The following is a 21,143-nucleotide window of genomic DNA, read 5'->3' on the forward strand; positions in this document are numbered from 1 at the left end:
GGTTTGGGAGCTGGAAGGGCCAATTACTTCGCTGTCCAGCTCCAATCGCATAACGGGGACCGTGGACTTGGCCTCCAGAGGTCGCTGTGGTCGCAGTTTCGACGGGGACTTGCGGGGGCCTTGGGTGCGAAGAGCCCCAGGGTCGGTGCGGTCGTTCCCTGCCCCTATGAGCATGGGTTTGGGGGATTCTTCCAGGCGCCGCACGCGCTCGCTGCCGGGTGTGGTCGTCCTGGGCCGGCTTCGGGGATCGTAGGACCGCCGGCCGTTCTGCTCCGTCTGCCGCTCCCGAAGACGGTGATCCAGGGTGATGACTATGGCGACCAGGTCGTTGAAGGTGGTGCCAGCGTCGCGGGGAGTCGCAGTGAAAACCGCTAAGAGGATGTTGATGGACAACACAGGCCCCACTGGCTCGCTCCAGGTCGACGAGTTTCAAAAGGCCATGCTGATCTACAGGAACTCACCAGAGCCAGAAAATAAGAGCTCACCTGCGATGGTCCTCTTCGGCAGGCCAATCAAATACACAATTCCTTTTCCAGTGGGGAAATACAACCCTCATAACACATGGCAAGAGACCATGAGAAATTTTGCTGGCCAAGCGCCCTGGCCAAGCGCCACTCAAGGGAGTACAAGAAGTGGACCCTGCACACCAGACAACTCATACCACTGACAGTTGGTGACCACGTGTACCTACAGAACCTGGTAGGGAATCACCTGAGACGCTGGGACCGTACTGGGGTTGTGGTGGAAGCACGCCCATTCCACCAATACGCCATCAGAGTGGATGGCTCAGGAAGAGTGACACTCAGGAACAGAAAGCACCTTAGGAAGTTTCAGCCATACCAGCCACACCCCTCTTATATGGATCGAGGATAAATTATAGTCAGGAGAACCCTATACTTTCACCACCACCATCACCAACCCCTCCTGAGTCTCCACCAGCAACCACTCCACCAGCACCGGATACCAAGAGACCGGTTGCTCCGCATGAGGACCCACTCTCCTTCCTCATGCCGCCCGGTCCAACCTGACTCATCTTCCGTTACAGCCAACAACTCTGTAGCGCCGCCACTGACTAAACTTCCACTGTAACTCCGACGTCTCTTGCCCCACAACAAACCTGGTCTGCAAGAGACAGCTGCCCCGGGCAGGCGTTTGAAGGACTATTGTGACCACACGTTGTTCCGAGGGTCTTCAGTGGGTCACAATAATACCCACCCTGGTAGAGATTAGGTCTCTGCGGTTTTATAATTATGTACGTTGTACATGTGTATGTTTTCAGTCTTTTATTGATGGTCTCTACGGTTTTATAATTATGTATGTTGTACATGTGTATGTTTTCAGTCTTTTATTGATAAGTTTGTTTTGGGCTTGTAAACCGGAAACCCTGGTCAGCCTTGCTGACATTGACATGACATGCTGGAGATGGACATGACCTAGCTGGCCTGGGGAATGCTTCGGCATCCGCCAGGAAGCGCTGGAAGAAGTGCTGGAGAAAGGGAAGTCTGGGCTTTTCTACTAAAGCTACTGCCCCTGCAAGCCGACCCCGGATAAGTGGCGGAAGATCAATGGATGGATAGTTTGTGTCATTTTACCTGAAACACCGAGGCGTAGGTTAGTGTTGAGGGACAGCGCAAGACGATGGCTGATCACTGAGTATGCCATGACGGGAGTCGGATAAAATCCGAGCAAGGCAGCGGCTACCTTTATCAGGTCACCTGATGGGAGTAGACGATGGGAGAGGGAGGGTAAGGGCTTGAACATATATGGATTCAGTGATACCTTGACTTACAAACTTAATTGGTTCCCAGACAGAGCGTGTAAGGCGAAATGTGTGTATCTCAAAAATTAATTTCCCATAGGAAACCATTAAAATGAGAATAATCCGTTCCCAGGTCCCCATAAAACTTAATTTTCTAATTTCTAATTTTCTAAGACTTAAAACTACACAAAATATACCTTATTTTGTGTATAATAAAAGTGCTATGGTATTATAATTAAAGAAATAAACTGTAATGTATAATAAAGTCATTTTATTTACCTTTGTGATGGTCGTTGATGGCTTGATGGAATGGAGTATCACCAGCATTAAACACTTGATGAGGAACGTAGCCTTGTTCTTCACTATCTTGAGGAATAAATGTTGTCGGTGCTTTCTCTGTGATAATTTTATCCTCATCAAATGTATTCTGTTTAGCTGGGTTGATAGCTTTTTGCATCAAGTGTACAGATGGCTTGTGCGGGTTATTTGCGGAGCCTGATTGATGGTAGTTTACACCTTGCAGTCTCTGCCTTTGAACTATCAAAGTTGAAACGAGTCCAAATTTCACAGTTTTTTATCCATTTTGTCACTTTCTCTCGGTCGTCTCTTTAATATTTAAACCACCTCTCCTCACTGCTGCGTTCATGACCAATCACGCCACTTTCACCGAAAACTGGGGGCGGGGAATAGAGGACAAAAAAATATCGGCTGCCATTTTGTTTTTTGGAGAATGGCTTCACTCTCTGTCTGTAACCCCCACCTCCTCACTACTGCGTTCTTGACCGATCAAATGGTTTTAACCGACGACTGGGGGTGGGGAATAGAGGACCAAAACAAGCTGGCTGCCATTTTCTTGTTAGGAGAACGGGCTCGTTCGCGAACGACACATCACTCATTGTGGCAGCTCCGTGTGTATACCGAAAAATACTTCGTCTGCCAAGGTAAAATGTTCATAAATTTAACGGTCGTAAACCTAAAAGTTTGGAAGTCAAGGGGTGCATAAAAATTGTCTGTCAAAATTAAATCACTTGACCAATGTAACATCCCGTGCTCGACTCATGAAAAGCAAAACTTGTTTAACAGCACGTGATATGGTTTTCATTCATTCATTTTCCGGACAGCTTAATCTTCACTTGTGTCGCGAGTGGTGATGGAGCCTATCCGAGCTGCATTTGGGTGGCAAGGAGGATGACCGGTTGCCAGCCAATCGCAGGGCAAGCAGAAACAAACAACGATTCACGCTCACATTCACACAGAGAGACAGCCTGCAATGTATGTTTTTGGAATGTGGGAGGTAACCGGAGGGCCTGGAGACCCACGAAGCCTGGAGAAAACATGCAAACTCCACACGGGGAGGCCACAGCGGGGATTTAACCCAAGACCTCCTGACTGTGAAGACTGAATGTATTCTTGGATTGGATTGGATTGGATTGGATTTGCCTTTATTAGTCTCGCAGTGGAGAAATTTACATTACATTCTTCTTCTCCTTCCTATTATTATTATTATTATTATTATTATTATTATTATTATTATTATTAGTATTATTATTAACCACTTGATTATTGGTCCGCCCTCTATGCCAATGAAGAAGAAAAATAAAGGCAATTTGTCAGGTTGTGTTGTGGAAGAACGACATTGTGAGAAAAAGTGAGGCCAATCAGACCACATTTCAAACAGTCTTTAAGAATATCATATCCTGAATCTGCAATCTGCTGTTTAATGCACTTAAATTTATTACCCCATTTGTCCTTATGCAATGAACTTTGTTTTTGCATTTTGGTGATCTACAAATGCCTGTTTTCTCTCACATAGATTTGGCTCAATTTGAGTTTTATTTGTAATCTGAGAATAATGTGCAGTGTGGCTTAGATAAGGGTGTACGGAGCTCCAAGTGCATGTATGTCAACTGCATTGACACTGAGATAAAAAAAAAAATGTTTTATTTTAAAATCGATAACAAAGATGAAAAAAATAGTGTGTTTACTCTTATCTCTGGGGTCCTTATATAATACTGGTAAGGAAATCGGGGAAAAGTCCAGCTTTCTACTTTCACACGGTGGACAAACTGATTATCACACATATCACACAGCCGGTTACATGGCAACACCTTGTGAACTGGATAAAACTGGTTTAGAGAGTGTTACGCAAGACTGGATCTTCATATACTTCGGAGCAATGTTTTTTGTGTGTTGCATGAAAAGAAAATAAGATCTGCAGTACAGCGGAATAATAGCACCTTTTAAAGATGAAGATACAAGCTGTGTTACTACAATACAATCGCGCTGTGTGTCTCGAGTGTCACTGCCAAAAGCATAATCTGAGTGACGCCACACAACAAGTGGGAACTTGATTAAAACAGTTATAAAATAGGGGATGAGACGGCTTCAGGATCCAGAAATATTGGCGCTGGGAGTGTCAATCAAAAAAGGATTTTGATTCTACTATTTGAGGTGTGTTTGAAGTAAAAGTTTCTGTTTTTCTGAACTTAAAATTGCACTTCAGACTTTGAACTTGAGCACATATTTTTTCAGAGCGTACTTTGTCCACGCTTTGGCGCTGAAAAAAACACCGTTTTCTCATATACAAAAGGAATCTGCTGGGGAGGAAATAAATCACATGGCTGGACGCTAACAACACAGTAATGAATAGAGATGTAATGAAAACGGCAATATTGACATAGTCAGACATAGACAGACATAGACAGACATAGTCACAAGATTGCCATATCATATAAAGAGCAATACTTAATGGGCTATTTTATTTTTATTTTCCATTTCTGCAATTCCGGCAGCCTGTGGTGGTTAGTTTATTTGTGGCCACCTTCATTTAAGAGCCACAATAATTTAAAAAATGACTAGATTCACAATGCTGGCATCATTAGCAAATAAATGCCTCAATATTAAGTGTCATTTGTGTTTTCGGGGCTTAGTCAAGTATTGTCCGATCGTATTTTGTGTATTTTTGTTTCGAAACCTATGGGGAGGGGATGCGCATCTTTACTTCTGCTCATCTCCATTATTATTATATATATTTTTTGCCACTACTATGAACGGGGAAACCACTCGCATGTGGGATCCCATTGTTTACAGTCGAAACCAGCTAATAGAGTGCTAGTGGCCGCCAGAGCAGACATTCCCGACGGGCTGAAGAGCAGCAAACGGCGATGTCGGGCCGGCAGGGACCGCCGCAAGAGGAGGAGAAGATACTGACATGTGATCCTGTCCGTCATTTATGGGGAATGTGGGATCGCTCCCGCACAAGGTGGACGAGTTAGCGGCGCTAATGCAACATTGAAAGAAGTACGGTGAAACCAGTTTGCTGCTCCTTGCGGAAACATGGCTGTAGCCAATCATGGCAGAGACACAGGCTGAGTTGGAGGGCTTCCAACTCGTATGTGCAGACAGGCTTGGATAAGAAGCGAAACGTCCGACACCTTCAAAGAAGTACAGATGACGGCTCAAGAAACCTTTTCATCGATATGCAGACATGAATGCAGGGAGCGGTAAGAAGAAAGGATGGTGAATTGCTGTGTTTGTGAACGACAGATAATGCAATCCTGAGCAAATCACGATCAAAGAGAAAGTCTGCACTCGGGACATTGCGATGCTCGTCATTAGCCTCCGACCACATTATCTTCCATGGGAGTTCTCACACATCATCGCTGTGACGGTGTACCGACACCATCATGGATGACTAAAACTTTTCTGAAAGAAATACCGTACCCATCAGAACTGTGCGGAGTTTCAAATGACCGTGGAATACTCCCGACATAAAGGCCCTCCTGAAGGAGAAGAAAAGGGCTTTCGTGTCAAACAATAGAGATCAGCCGAATGCAATGCAGATCCAGCTGAGGAGAAAGAACAGAGAGGGGATAAAGGCCTACCAGATAAAAATGTAGGAGCACATACAAGCCACCAATGCCACTTGTGTCTCAAAAAACATCTTCAGGCCACAAAAGCCCAATGATATTGAATGAGATTACAAGGACTGGACAGATGAATTAAACCACTTTTTCAACCGGTTTGACCAGACGTCTGTCGCCCCTGCCCCACTGTCAACACCACCTTGCACCCTTTCTCACTGTGGACCTCTCTTCCCTGCCCGCTCTCATGACCAGCTTCCAGCAACAAACTGCACTCTCAAGCGACACCTTGTCTGACTCTTGTTTCTTGCCTGTCTGTCACAACCGCACAACTAAGGAACTAACAGAGGAGGATGAAAGTGAGGAAGGCACCAATTGCATCATTCCGATCACATGTGAACAAAGTGAAAGCAGAGCAGTAGACAGTGGCATACAATAGAGAACTCTAGTAATTAAGCAACACTTGTAATTTCATCATTTATTAAGAATATGTACAAAATGATATAATGAAACACATGTACAATATAACATGTTAAACAACATAAATAAACACGTTTGAGAAAAATATGGTGTAAGATTATTTTGTATTTTGTAAGGAAAAATACGACAGTTTGTAAGGGGAGGGAGCCGTGGAGGTTGACAGGTATGACGTCATGCCTGGTCCAAGTGCCCAAGATGGCCCACCCAAAGGAACTCAACAGCTACAGACAGGTGGTGCTGACATCTCACCTGATGAAGACTTGTTCTCGCCCTACTGCGACTGCTGGCGAGCTCAACACTCGCTACCGTTTACCTAGCCTCGGTGTGGAGGACGCCATCATCTACCTCCTCCACTCGGCGCTGTTGCACCTGGAGAACTGAGAGAACTGTGAGGATCATGTTCTTTGATTTCTCCAGTGCCTTCAACACATCCATCCCAACCTACTGGGGGTGCCCCCCATCCGTCTCAGCACAATGGGGGACAGAACTTTCAGCTGCTCTGCCCCCAAGCTATGGAACTCACTTCCTCCCAAGATTCATAACATCGATTCTCTCCCGACCTTCAAATCCCATCTCAAAACCCACCTTTTGAAAATAGCATTTTCTGTGTAGCTCTTTCTCTTGTTTCTATTTATAATTGTATTTTATTTTTTCTATTTGTGATTGTATTTTATGTATTATAGTACCTATGCTTGTCTGTGACTGTAAAGTGTCCTTGAGAGCTTTGAAAGGCACTTAAAATGAAATTTATTATTATTATTATTATTATTATTATTATTATTATTATTATTATTATTTATTATAGATTATAGATTAAGTCACAAACCGGACAGAGTATGTGAGGGCAAAGAACTGTGAGTCGGACAGGCTTCTCTGCAGCACTGAGGCGCTGCAGGGCTCAGTCCTGGCACCGTTCTTGTTCACCCTCTACACTTCGGACTTCAGCTACAACACTCCTGCCACCTTTAAAAGTTCTGCGATGACTCAGCGATTTTCAGCCTCATTACAGAGGGAGATGATCGGGAGTACAGGGGACTGACAAAGGACTTTGTGGACTGGTGGCAGCAGAATCACCTCCAGATTAACCCCAGGAAAGCCAAGGAGTTGGTTGTGGATTTCTGCAGGAAAAAGTCCTACACCGTTGAAAATCCAGGGTACGGACATTGAGAGGGTGACCACCTACAAGTACCTGGGTGTTGTTCTCAACAGACTGTTACACTGCAAGGAGAGATGCCGCCGCTTGAAAAAAAAAATGGTTTGTTACACCCGCACTGCAAGAAGGAGAGATTCCGCCAAAAAAAACTCATCTCATGAATTGTAAATAGCATAGCCACCTTGTGTCGGGTGGATACTGTTACATATTTCAAATATGCTTTTTATTCTTTAAAATATTTTTTTACTTTGTATACTTTGTACATAGAATACTTTGTTTTATCTTTTGACCCCACTCCTCATCCCTTTCGATTTTGCTGCTGTGGATTGTAAATTTCACACAGCAAGGCCTCTCACTGCCCACCTTTAAAACCCGTCTCAAAACTCACTTGTACTCTTTGGCAATTGACTCGATATGATACAGACTTGATCTTAGTTTTACTCACTGGCTATCTTTGTGACTATTCTATTAATTGTCGCAATTTTAGAAGATTGGGAGGCTCATTCAGTCAATTACTCATATGCTGATTTGCTGTAACTTGTTGAGCCTCTAAATAGCAGCACACGCAGGTAACAGTGCTACTGAGCAATGTATTAATTCTACATGTGGGGCAGACTTTATTGATTTTATAATGGAGGCTGTAGGCCGAATGAAAATTAACCACGGGCCACATTTGGACCAGGCTTAGAACATGTCTGCTTTAAGCTTGGTGTTTGTGCTCTTTGGCAAGAGATGAACAGCTTCATGGGAATGGGGGGTGGGAGGAAGATGACTTGCGCGTGAGTATGATTCAAGTGGAGAGTTGCGCAATGTCGTCTGCCTCACTCTCTCGTCCCAGCCCATCTGAATTCAGTGGCAAGACAGAGTCAAGACGACTGGGGATGGGTCGGGATGCAGTGGATGACCACAGTGTTCTACGTGTCTCACTGTGCCCTACTTGCGCTCCACAACGCTTTGCTGGGCCCACCTTCATGCCTGTTGAACCAGTCTAGTGGTTTCCTCCACGCAATCTGCTGGGTCCAGGCTTTACATGCGTAGGTAGACAAGCCCCACAATAACCTACTGTCTACTGCATGCTCACTTAGACAGGGAGACTCGTGGTGGATGGGACGCCTAACCCCATCACAGATCAAACAGACCTGCCCACTGCCCATGCTTAATAAGCATTATCCCACTCAGTGACTTCTGGACACAATTGGGTACATCATTCAACACATAATTCAAACGTGCAAATTATTTTGTGTTGGTTGGTCATCTCTGTGTACCCGGTGATCTCAGCTGGCAGCCCTCATTTACTTCCTGATGCCGGCTGAGATATACTTCAGTAACCCGCATGACTCTAGTCAGTATAAAGCGGTTCAGAAAATGGTTGAATGAATATATTTTGTTTGTTTACCGTTGAAAACATTAGTGTTTCCTATTGAGCTATGAACTGTGATAAATTGGAGGCAGAAGTGCAGAAGCAATTTGCCATTGCAGGACTGAGTTTAATGGTACTTCAAATCACAGGGAAAAAAGGATTAATCAATGGTTGCAACTTTGTGGAGTGTAAATTATTTACATACTTGATGTTATTCACATCAAACTACAGTGGCACTTTTAGGTTGGTTCACACCCACATTTCGTTGTATATTGTACATGACAAAAGAAGGACCTGCACCTTCTAAAAATTAATCAGTACTCGAAAAAATTATTGACTGAGTACAAATTCCCACACAATTCCTACAGCTGCAGTGTTTATTTTGCTTTGCTCCAATTATATCGCAGTGTGATTACTTGCCCAAATGGATGACACATTTGTATTTTCTTAACATTTACAAATAGATGCAGATGTAATAATTGTTCTTCAATGTTATACATTTTAAAAGTGAGCAATCATTCAAAGAAAACAAGACCCAAATGTAAATACAGGTATATCAGGTTACAATGAACCACACCAGAGGCTCAGAATTATACATACGGTACATCACCATATTACTTCTTTGGCCCATGACAATGAAGTCGAGGGGTAGTCCTGTGACCTGAAAGTGCATTCACAACTGGACTGTTGTGTAATCTTGGCTGGAGTGGGGGTATACCAAACAGCACAGCTAGAAGGCTGCTCCCTCTTAATGGTTTTACAAGGGTGTCACGGCACTGTTTACGAAAAAAAAACACAACTATATATATATATATATATATATATATATATATATATATATATATATATATATATATATATATATATATATATATATATATATATATATATATATATATATATATGCGCGTCTGTGCGTGTGTTTTTTTATGTCCTGCAGTATATACCAAATTGGGTCAAGAAGTCACTGAACGGGCAAAGCAACTTAGTCTTGATGCAATAAAACTTGTTAAATTTCAGCAACACTGATCGGGATTTAATCATACTTATACTATGTGGTGATACTTTACAGTACCCTGGTTAATGTCTTTATAACTTGTTTTCAAGAGTTTCTATTTTGGGGCTTAACTATTCGGAAGTGGTCCTCTTTAAAATTTGGTTCCAACTGGATCTGACTGGCTCACACTTGAGCTGTTACGAATGAGTAGAGAATATCGGTCAGTTGCCCAGGGTCGTCCAATAGGTAACAGTATTCCTGCATGCTCATCATCAGCTGTACTTCTGATATGGACGCTGCAGTCACCTGATCAACCTCGACTTGGAGGAGTGACGCACACTGCGGGCTGCTGCAACGCCAAGTCGCCTCAGAAGCCAACGGCGCATGCACGGTTCAAACACTTACCGGTGATCGGACGACTTAGATCCGGGCGTTGAGCGTCACCTGCACAGCGCTCGACCACAGCGCGCAGTCTCGTCAGCCGCCGCGCTCGTCGCTTCGGGAAGAACAAGCTTCCTGTTTCTCGTCTTTGTGGTTTTGTACTGGTGATTGGGTGAATTAACTTGAGTGTCTCCGCTGCCAAGTAGTCTGGAGAAAATAGTTCTGTTTGATCACACCGTTTCAAATGCGGTGTGATTATTGGGTTATATGGTACCGAGATACGTCCTCAGCTCCCTATGCAAACGCCCCCTCCACTCCCGCGTATGATTGGCTGCTGTCCCACTTTGCATTTCACATACGTATGGCCCTCTAGTGGTCAGCGCGTTCTCGAGCAATTTTTCAGCGATTTCGTCTGTACATGACAAAGCGCCTACCCACTTTTGGGGGTGCTTGGAAAATTTTAAATGGGCAAATCTGGATATTTGTAACTTCAATGCCCTAACTAACCTTTGTGGTACAAAATGGAATTAAAAAAAAACAAAATAAAATAATGTTTTTTTATAATAATGTCAGGTAAACGAAATGGCTAACCTTCAGAATTTTAAGGTTTAAACATCGATCCATCAATCCATTTGAACACCGCTAAACCTAATTCGCGAGTGTATGTGGAGGTGGCACACAGAGAAAACCATTTACGGTTGATCCACACTGTCACTAAATGGCAACTGATCCCACGCTAAGTGTAGTGAGCTCAATAGTGAATAATAATAACACTCGTCGACGAGCATTGAAATTATGTTAATTTTAAACAATAAAGAGACAATTTTCGTTCAGGGTTGAGGACCATTGCAATATTGTACTTTATTCATCCAAAAGTGATGAGTAAACAATGCCGTTCAACTTCAACAACTTCAAGTTGTTGTGTTCAACAAGTTCAAATTCAGATTCTTTACTTACAGACTGTACCGGCGGCGGACACCCTGACGAAAGTGGAACTATACGCCGAAACATGTCAGGTATTTGAACACCTACAATACACTCTCTGTAAGTAAATAATCTGCTTTAAATTAGATATCAAGTAGACAGGAAGAACTTAATACAACGAAGTTCAACTTCAACTTTCAGCACAATAATTAATAGCAAATAATGAAAGGGACACCACAATGTTGGTCTTTATTAAACATATATAAAACAGCATGGATTATTTGCTGATATAAAGTGTCTTATGCTGGTCTGTTGTTGTGTCTGGCAGTGAAAGTAAACCCGCATGAGATAGTTGTATTAAGTTCATCCTGTCTACTTGATATCTAATTTAAAACAGATTATTTTCTTACAGACAGTGTATTGTAGGTGTTCAAATATCTGACATGTTTTGTCCGCTCGTCCCTCCAGGATACTGCTCCAGGTGGTAGAGAGCATGTAAACTCCCTCATCCCTGTTGATGGTCCTTGGTTCTGACTTCCGGATTTCAATGGCCTCCCTGATCCAGCGCTGTTTGTTTTCTTCGGGTCAGCTGGGGGCGTGACCTGCCTGTCAGATTTGACAGGTAGGTCACACTCTCATAGCAACACCAGCTGAAAAAAAGGCGCGTCACAACAACATCCATGACACTCTGACGAAGGCGGAAGTATACGCCAAAATATGTCAGGTATTTGAACACCTACAATACACTGTCTGGAAGAAAAGAATCTGTTTTAAATTAGATATCAAGTAGACAGGATGAACTTAATACAACTATTACGCGAAAGTTTTGGAGAGATAAGCGTCAAGGAGTTTCACCTCCTAGATAGTTTCTCCTCCAGCCAACCATCCTACATCTCTGGTCATACTGTGTTTTTTTCCAAAAATACATTATTCTGAATGCTATGCAAAGTTTGTGAACTGATCTAAAGTGCTTCTGGCATATTAATTTCATAAATTCACTATCAAACATGAAAATGCATATAGAGGTGAATTAAAGTGAATTAAACTTGGCTCATCAGCTTTTGAGTAAGACTAGAAGTATTTTGATCATAATTGAGGTTTTTCAATGCAATCCACTGAACTTGATAATTAGACCACAAATAACATGCCTCATGACAATGCTCTTGTTCAATAATTTCAGTTGAGTGATGTTATCTAGAGAACGGGGAGTCATCAGTCGGATATTGTAATGCATTTTTGGTGGACCCGTGTACTGCTCTTTCCTGATGTTGTCATGTTATTGTCATGTTTCGAGTGCAGTAGCAGGGGGCGGGATTTGGCTTAATAATAATAATAATAATAATAATAATAATAATAATAATAATAATAATAATAATAATAATAATAATAATACATTTCATTTATAAGCGGACTGTCATATTGACATTTGTTTGCCGGTGAATTTCATGCCTTGCCACTCCTCTTGCCCAGGTTTTGTATTTGTCGATCTCATCATAGTTATTCTTGTTTCTTTCAGTCCGATGCTTTTTATGATTACGGTTCTTGTTTTGAAATGTATTCCATGAGAGCCACAATTTCAACAACAAAAAAGATTTCAACAAATGTCAGTAGAATCAGCCTCTGAATGTATTCTTTAAAGTAATTTTGTGATAATACTTACCATTAATGTGACTGTGGTCAAGCCAGCCTCCACTCGCAAAATTTAAGTCAAGTGAGTCTTCGATTGACACTGTACATTGTTGGCCACCTTCAAAATAAAAGCTTCTCAACTAATGATGGAAAAATGAGGCATCACGAGGCAATGATGTTGTATCCACATTTTGTGAAACCCTGTAATATTGAGCGATTCTGGCAACCCAGCCACAACGCCACATCCGGTCCTTTGACAGCGATCAAAGTCACACACACTTGTCACATCTCGTTGCCATCCTGGGCGCGCCCCGCCCCTCCTGTCACCTCCCCCGCCACTCCCAGGAGACGGCCCCTCCAATCATCATTCACCTGGTTTCCCACAGCTGATTGTCATTCACTGATTGTGCCTTCTGCCTATATCTGCCTACCGCTCACTACCATTCTCCGTCGGAGTACTTTTGTATGTTGCCGTCACCACTACCGTGTTACCAGGTCTGCCATTGTTTAGTTATCCTCCTCCACTCTTCCCTGTTTGTTATTTTCGATGCATGTTTCAGTAAAGACTCTTGCTCCTTCCAAGCCTGTCACGTCGTGTATTTCGGGTCCTTCCCTTTCGCCAAAACCCGTCGCTCGAGTCCTGCCTTTTTTTGCACTCGAGCGTCGTCACACACTGGTGTGACTTCTAGTTTCCCTGAATGTTATTCTGGTTGAGGGATAATGCGGATTCTCCCCTTTAGACGTTTTTAAAAATTGACGAAAAATATCAACATGTTAGCATGCAGGTCAATGTGTCAGTAAAGAAGTCATGTGGTCACTAAGTAAGTAATAATCATTTGAAATATAGAAGTGGAATTTGTACTGAAATTAAAGTAGAATCACTTTTTACTGTTTCTATATACACTTGAGAACGCTTTTTGGCACCGTTCCGAGAGTTCTTATTGTTCCTGGGTGAACGTGATCCTTCCCTGAAAGCCAAAAAAACGTTCATGTACTTTTTTTCATGCAAACCACTGCTGTGCAGCACTCTGTGTTTCGCTTTTATGTTGAAGGTGGCCTACGCCGCTCGCTCGTGGCAGACTACCGCATTGTACAGTGTTGTCAATCGAAGTATACGGCTCACTGGACATCAATTTTGCGAGTGGAGGCTACTTGCCCAGAGGATGATGCGCGCTATGATGGGAAATCCCCAACTTGTCCACATAAGCTTGCTTTCGAAATTGTGCGTTGTTTAGTGTAGTGTAGCAGTTGTATTAGGTAGTTCTAGTAATTTAATAATTATGGCATCCAAGCATAAGACAGTCGTTATGAGCGTATGAGAAAGAGCAGAGTGTCTTAAACTGAGCGAAGAAGGATATACGTAAAGTGAGACAAATTCACAAAATAGTCTGAATCGGCAAAATGCAAGTGTACAACACAATAAAAACAAAGAAAACATGATGCAACAGTACAATGTGGGTAAGTTTATTGCGTCACCTAAATTACTGGTGCCTCGAAATACAAAATAAACGGAACTAAATGACAGCCGTCTTCCGTGGGTCCTGCTCGGGTTGAAAGAAGACCTTAACGCTGCTCCGGCAGAGTTAGTGCTCGGTCAGCCACTATGCATTCACTGTGAATTTCTGCCTGAAGCTTCGGGTGCACCTTCTTTCCCCTTTTTGCCAGGCGAGCCCCTGACTCCAGCACCGGTTCGCCATTGTATACCTAAAGTGTTTGTCCCGTCTGCCCCTAGTTCAGCCCGGTTTGTCTTTGTGCGTAGACAACTACGTCACTGCCAAGGAAAATGGCAAAACGGACAACTTTTTTTCCGTTTATCGTGGATGAAATTACACAATTTTGTGTTCCAAATATGGGAATTTTGTATTTAGGGAATTGTTTTTTTGCTGTCATTTAATGGTAAAAAAATAATACATATGATTTTTTTCCGGATTAAGGAATTTCCATTTGACAGAACTCCTTATGAGATAATTTATTGCATTAGGTACATTTTGCTTAAAAAAAAATAACTCAAGCGGGTTATTGAGCTACAAGCTCAATGCCAACATGCCAACATTTTTTTTGGCACCCTGTCTCCCACCTAAGTCACAGGGAAGCCATGCGCGACATACGATTTGTCAAATTTACTCGTCTACCAGCCAGGTGTGTCGACTGCGGAAGAATTCACACAGGTCAGATGGAGCAAGGCCATTTAAAGATTTCAAAACAAACAATATGCCCTTAACCGAACTCTAAAATGTATAGGGATCCAGTGAAGGGATGTAAGAGCACTAGTCAAAAGGCAAGCAGCAGCATTCTGGACCAACTGGAGGCGCGTAATGAAGGATTGCTAACTCCAAAGTAAAATGCATGACAGTATCCCAGCCGGGATGAAAGTAAGGAGACAAGCATGTTTTTTTAGAGATGCCAAGGGGCTGTTACGGTCCCCGGTAAACTGCAGAGTTGTTCTGATATTGTGAAGTGAGGCATGTCTCAGAGCACTTTCCTCGCTAGAAAGACAACTTTGCTTGCCTCCAAGTCTCTCTGATGTTTGTCTTCAGGGTCAATTTCCCAAGATATCTGAGACCCAGTTTGCTTATTTTCTAACAAAAAAAAGAGCAGAACATGTTTGATACACAGATTGTAATATGAATTCTTTATTTAATGCTGCCCAATAACTACACTGTCAGAAACAATTCAGTTTCACAGTTTCTGAAGACCAGAGATAGTTTTTATCTCTTATAAATTGGTAAATGTGTGTACTTGTGCAATCACCTAATAGTTGGAAAGCATTGTAATGAGAATTGATCAAAAATTGTACACACACCCCGGTTCGATTGAAGCTGAAGAAGTCTGTACGCACGCACGCGCACGCACGCACACACACACGCACACACACACACACACACACACACACACACACACACACACACACACACACACACACACACACACACACACACACACACACACACGCACGCACACGCACACACACATATACACACGCATTCCTGTTTCAAATATTTTGTGAGGTCCGGATAACTCCAGATATGGAGTGAGCACCACCGTTGCTGCTAAGTTTCGAGAATAACTAGTGATTCATTTGAACACTCAATGTCACCCCATTTGTCACTTCAACTTCTTAAAAACAAAGAAATAAAAAGTGGACTTGCAACTGAAATAACAGCAGGAGTGAGGTTTCTGAATTGATACATTCAAAGTCCTCACCCCTGTTATGAATTCGGTCAAAATATTTTTTTATTTTTTGTGGTATGAACTTTTTCCTCCCATTAACCACGCACACACACATAAACACACACAGAGTGAGTAAAAAGTGTGTGGATACAAGTGAAATGGAAATACACACTAAAAAATAATATTGGGTGAATTTGTGAGGACCTCTCTGAAACTTTAACGGATGCATATATAGACCCTCTAGAAGCCTTTAGAATGAAGAACTTGTGAGGACCGGCCAAAAGGTCCTCACTTGTCAAAAATGTCCTCACTACTTTGCTGCTGTGAAATGTAAATTTCTCCACTGCGAGACTAATAAAGGCAAATTCAATCCAATCCAATACGTAGGGTATAAAATGTTAGTGGTCCTCACAAGACTAGTCATACACACACACACACACACACACACACACGTTTTGCTACATGGTAGGGACATGGTGTGCAAAAGGTTTGACCCGTGGGAACCCAATTTTAAACATGAAAAAATAATTTATGAAACTCATAAAAATTAGATTTTAGGACCCAAATATTTTTTAGCCTGTGCTCACTCAGAAATCACTTTAAAATGGCATAATTCTTGATTTAATTTTTCGATATTTTTCGTAACTCCGTGGGGACTTAACGAATCATGTCAAACCAAAACTACCAGCAGGTGGCGCTTATTTTTTTCAAGAGACAATATTTAGAGCCTTTCAGGTCACCAATTGTGTTTTGCGGGAGCCATGATCGTATATTTTGTGACAATTCTAAATTTTGAACACATAAATTGTGAAATATTTTGTTCACATGCAAGCTCCCTCCCATTTTCTGACATGATATCCGACAGAATAATCAAGCACCAGATGTAGGTCTGCCAGGTTCTGTCACAACCAAAAGTTTGACTGCATCCAGTATTGGACTTTTCAATGTGATATTCTTTATTATTTATCTGTGAATTACATCCCATTGGTGCTGCGAGCACATTTTTGTTTCATAAATGTGCTGAGTTCCAACACTTGGTGTGCTCTTTGTGTAGTTTTTAGATTTGTATGTTTAATGTATGGTCTTGTCTATGGTAATGTGTTTTAATTACATACTGACTAACAACCTGTGCAGATCGGACCTAAATGACAATGTTTTAATTGGATTGGATTTGACTTTATTAGTTTCACAGTGGAGAAATTGACATTTCACAGCAGCAAAGGTATGAAAGAAATGAAAGTAGAAAAGCAAAGTACAGAAGCTGCTGGAAAGGCAGCCACTCGAAGTCAAAAGAACAAAAAAACTAAATAACAAATAACATGACAATTATAAAATAGATTGAAGAGAATCAAGTAAATTAACACTGCTCACGTACCAATTTCAATGGCAGCCTCTGATCTTTTTAATAATTGAAATACATCAACCTGAAATTTCAAACATTCAAGACATTGTGGTAAGAAAATAAATACAAATTGCTTTTATATTCACAACTGCGTGTAAAACGTTCAAGATTGAAATAAAAGTGCTGGACAAAATTGATGTGTCCAGAAGTTTAGTCGACAAATATTCAAGAAAAAAAAAAAACACTCAATATGTTGAAATAAAAGCTATTGTCTCTGTGTTGTATTGAAATGTGCCAGAAACAAGTACACATGACACACATAAAATACATAAATACATGCATTGTTCCAGCTGCCAAACCTAACCTTTCCGTAGTTTCGAACCTAACCTTAACTGCGTTTTGCGGTCATTCTCATTAATTTATCAATGCGGTTTTTCACGAAATATTTGACTTCCTTCCAAGTTCTCCCTTTCAATTCTTCTGGTGAAGCCTTAATGCAGTTCATGAATTCGTCTTTGCCTGGAACCTTGAGAGACCTGATGGAGTCCATCAAGGTTTTCTCCACAGCGTGGATTTCTTCTTCTGTCCACTTTTTTACCTTCATTTTTACTTCTTCCTTCCCGAAATAAAATGGGACAGTAAATTAATATTCCTCCAAAAGTTAAGACATGGGCCATTGTTGTCTAAAGTCATCATTGGTCTGTTTTGTAACAGTTTTGTAGTTTTTATACATCAAATGATAACATATTCACAAGCCACTAGATAACAGTTTACCTTCAGAGATTTTCACCAGCTCCGCCCTACCATCCAATTTACCTATTAGTAGTAAACACAGATTAAATATATTGAGTTCAACAAAAGGAATATGTACTTCAGTGCTATGTTCACAGTGCAGGTCTGAATGCAATTGGCATCAATTTATTTTGTAAGTGTTCACATTACATGTAGAAATGCTTTTCTATTTACTACTGAGAAAACATGATTTTAAAGATTCCATTCCGATTTCTTTACACACTCGACATTAACTTGAAGTTGTTCAACACTAAATATCCCATAGAAGGTTATGAGGAGGAAGAGATATAGATCATTTTTTGTAGGATAACAATACATTATGACCCATACCACTGTTGTTTGTCAGATGATGACTCAGTCACGAACCAAGAGAAAACAGTTTACCTTTTGTTTGCTGTGGTGGAACAGGCACCTCCTTGACGAGCAGCATCATCCCATCTGACCTACCTGCACAAAAAAAACAGGTCTCTTGTTTCTATTTATAATTGTATTTTATTTATTGCATTCTATTTGTGATTGTATTTTATTTATTATAGTACCTATGCTTGTCTGTGACTGTAAAGTGTCCTTGAGAGCTTTGAAAGGCGCTTAAAATGTAATGTATTATTATTATTATCATCATTATTATTATTATTATTGTAAGTACAAATAAAACACAACATATGTGTACCATCTGTAATATACCCGACAGCAAACACGTACAGTGAGCCCTCAACTTACGAACTTAATTGGTTCCCAGACAGAGTGTGTAAGGTGAAAAGTGTGTATTTCGGGAATAATCCGTTCCCGGGTTTCCATAAAATATACTTTTCAACTAAATAAGCCTTAAAACTACACACAACTTACCTTATCCTATGCATAATAAATGTGTTATGGTATTGCAATTAAAGAAATACACTGCATTGTATCATAAAGTCACTTTATTTACATTTGTGATGGTCATTGATGACTTGATGGAATGGCGTTGGAGGTCGAAGGTCAAAGGGACTTGCTGTTTGGAAAGAGAGGCACATTACATGAGGACTGTAATTAAAGAAATAAACTGTGCTGTAAAATAAAGCTGTATTTACCTTTTTGATGGTCATTGATGGCTTATGGAAGGAGAGTCACAGAAGGACTGTTGGTAACTTAACCTCTGGTGTGGCTTCTCTTTGCTTCTTTGGAGACTCCTCATCCTTTTTGCTGATTAAAAACCTCTTAATTGACACCTGTTGCTTTCTGACTTGTAAGGTGTTACGAGGCTGAGGCATCACATTATCGTTCATCATGTTGATGATTGTCATAGCCAGTCTTTTCTGGATGGAACTGTTCGGTAAAAGCCTGCACATCATTCCACTTTGCCAACATTGCCTTCTCCTCCTCGCCCTCAGATGTTGTCGAACCATCCGTTACGGGCTTTAAAATCCTGAATAAGCGCCAAACTTCCAGGTTGGCGCATGGCGATATCGGCGTGAATTAGCCGTGCTTTGTGGCATAAAATAGCTTTACTCAAGCTGTCGCCGGATAGCTGCTTTTCGTGAATCCAAATTAACAGAAGTTTTTCAACTTCTTCGATTGCCCGAGACCGTCGCTCTAAGAGCATGGAAACACCTTTTGCAACAGACGCACCTTTGATAGCTTCTTTGTTGCGAAGGATGGTAGCGATGGTGGACTTAGCATAGCCGCGCTCTGTCGCTAAATCACACAAACGCACACGTCGTTCGTGTTTTTCAATTATTTCCTTCTTCTCAGCGACGGTGATTTTATTGTGTTTCTTCTTGGGCTGAACACGAGCCTGTGGTGGTTTTTTTTCGGTGCCATAATCGTAAAAGTATAAGCAAAAAGCTGCAAGGAGGCGATGGACGTGTGCATTCAATGAGGGGGGGGGGGTGCAAAGTAGCGTCGACTGGAGCGCTGTTCGGTTGCCGAAGATCACTCCGCCAGAGCCGAAGGTCATGTGCTTTCGTGTTCTTCCACAGAAGATTATGTATTTATGTATACACACTTCCACCGAAGTGTGTAATATGAAAATAGTTCTTATTATGAGGCTTAATATTCCTAAATTTGACGTTCGTATGATGAAAAGTTCGTATTATAAGGCGTTCATAAATTGAGGTCTCACTGTAACTGGATTTCGGGTGGGAACGTTGCTGTCTCAGAATCAGTGACTGCTTGTAACTCCTGTCACTCTCCTTGTGCCAGATTAGATTAGATCACATTACAATACCCTTTATTAGACTCACAGTGGAGAAATTCACAAGTATTCTGAATTTACAATTATTTTCTGTGTCAACATTAATATATACTGACATGTATGACACCAATGGTCTACATTTTCGGGAAGGCATTGAACAAAACATATGTTGACCTAAAAAAAAAATGTCATAAACATACCAGATGATTGTGGCGATGATGTTGATGTAGGAGTACATTTTGTCATATCTCTATCGTCTTCATCATCAGTGCCTGAAATATCAGTGTCAACACATTGTTTTTCTGAGGAACATAGGAAACACAGATAAAGATATATTTTGACCAAGACATTCATCAAGGAGGAGACTGTGCTGAGCGGTTGCGCTTTTTCGGCAGCATGAATATGCCAGTACTGTTTTTGAATGGGAGGAATGTCGCTGCCATTCGACTGTCATCGCTGGACAGCTCCGGGGCCATTGTGCTTTTTTGCACCTGTAATGGGCAGCATCTTCACAGCCCCGCTTTGTTCAGCGGAAAGGTCGGAGCTGTTGGACAGTCTGCGGCTGGATGGATGCATGGCTTGAGGAGCCCGCAATAAGAAGAAAAGGAGCGTCAGCGCAGAGCGCCGACACTCTGATTTTTTGGGGACGCTTTGGATTTTTTTGGGACAGAAGTGATGAGACAATCTCTTTTCGTCAATGCATGCTACAGCTGTGTGTTTGCTTTCAACATTTAGCTGTAGTCGACGTGCACATTCTACCATGATGTCCCTGATCCACTGGTGGAAAGACGCTTCGATCCTCTCCTCTTTCATCTAGAACTGCTTCATGTAACAAAGAGGGTACACAAAGTGCTTAAGATTGAATGACTATCTGTCTTTGTGTTGTCATATTATTTATTTTTTTTTTTTGTTCTTTTGACTTCAAGACGGCGCCGCACGAGTGGCTGCCTTTCCAGCAGCCCATGTATTTTGTTTTTCTACTTGCATTCCTTTCATCACTTTGCTGCTGTGAAATGTAAATTTCTCCACTGCGAGACAAATAAAGGCAAATCCAAATCCAATCCTAAACTTCAGCTGACAGAGAAAAAAATGGGTGTAATTATTTCCTAAAATATGCAG

At 41.6% G+C, this 21,143-nt stretch overlaps 2 protein-coding genes and 1 long non-coding RNA gene across 5 annotated transcripts in view; 1 reads left to right on the forward strand and 2 right to left on the reverse strand.

Annotated features, from left to right (window-relative positions):
• The window catches only part of abat (4-aminobutyrate aminotransferase), an 89,759-nt gene extending 79,514 nt beyond the window's left edge, over positions 1–10,245 (reverse strand). The window contains exons 1-2 of the mRNA XM_089018902.1: positions 10,018–10,245; positions 1,593–1,715 (exon numbers count right to left, since the gene is read on the reverse strand). Coding sequence (XP_088875028.1) covers positions 1,593–1,662 — 70 coding nt within the window. The 5' untranslated portion in view covers positions 1,663–1,715; positions 10,018–10,245. The remainder of the gene's footprint in view (positions 1–1,592; positions 1,716–10,017) is intronic.
• Positions 10,246–10,543: 298 nt separating this feature from the next.
• The window catches only part of LOC148886013 (uncharacterized), a 50,081-nt gene continuing 39,481 nt past the window's right edge, over positions 10,544–21,143 (forward strand). The window contains exons 1-2 of the long non-coding RNA XR_016118079.1: positions 10,544–11,009; positions 11,386–18,315. This is a non-coding gene — a long non-coding RNA (uncharacterized LOC148886013). The remainder of the gene's footprint in view (positions 11,010–11,385; positions 18,316–21,143) is intronic.
• mettl22 (methyltransferase 22, Kin17 lysine) overlaps positions 17,536–21,143 on the reverse strand; it is a 98,003-nt gene continuing 94,395 nt past the window's right edge. Inside the window, exons 13-15 of one of the 3 annotated variants that reach the window (XM_089018885.1) lie at positions 18,236–18,298; positions 17,834–17,875; positions 17,536–17,671 (exon numbers count right to left, since the gene is read on the reverse strand). The gene's annotated coding sequence lies outside the window, so the exon portion shown is untranslated. Of the gene's footprint in view, positions 17,676–17,833; positions 17,876–18,174; positions 18,299–21,143 lie in introns of those variants that run through there. The other 2 variants (XM_089018884.1, XM_089018883.1) reach the window with 2 other exon arrangements.

This window comes from Hippocampus bargibanti, linkage group LG17, assembly GCF_051943395.1.
Source record: "Hippocampus bargibanti isolate YZ-2025 linkage group LG17, ASM5194339v1, whole genome shotgun sequence".
NCBI lineage: Eukaryota > Metazoa > Chordata > Actinopteri > Syngnathiformes > Syngnathidae > Hippocampus > Hippocampus bargibanti.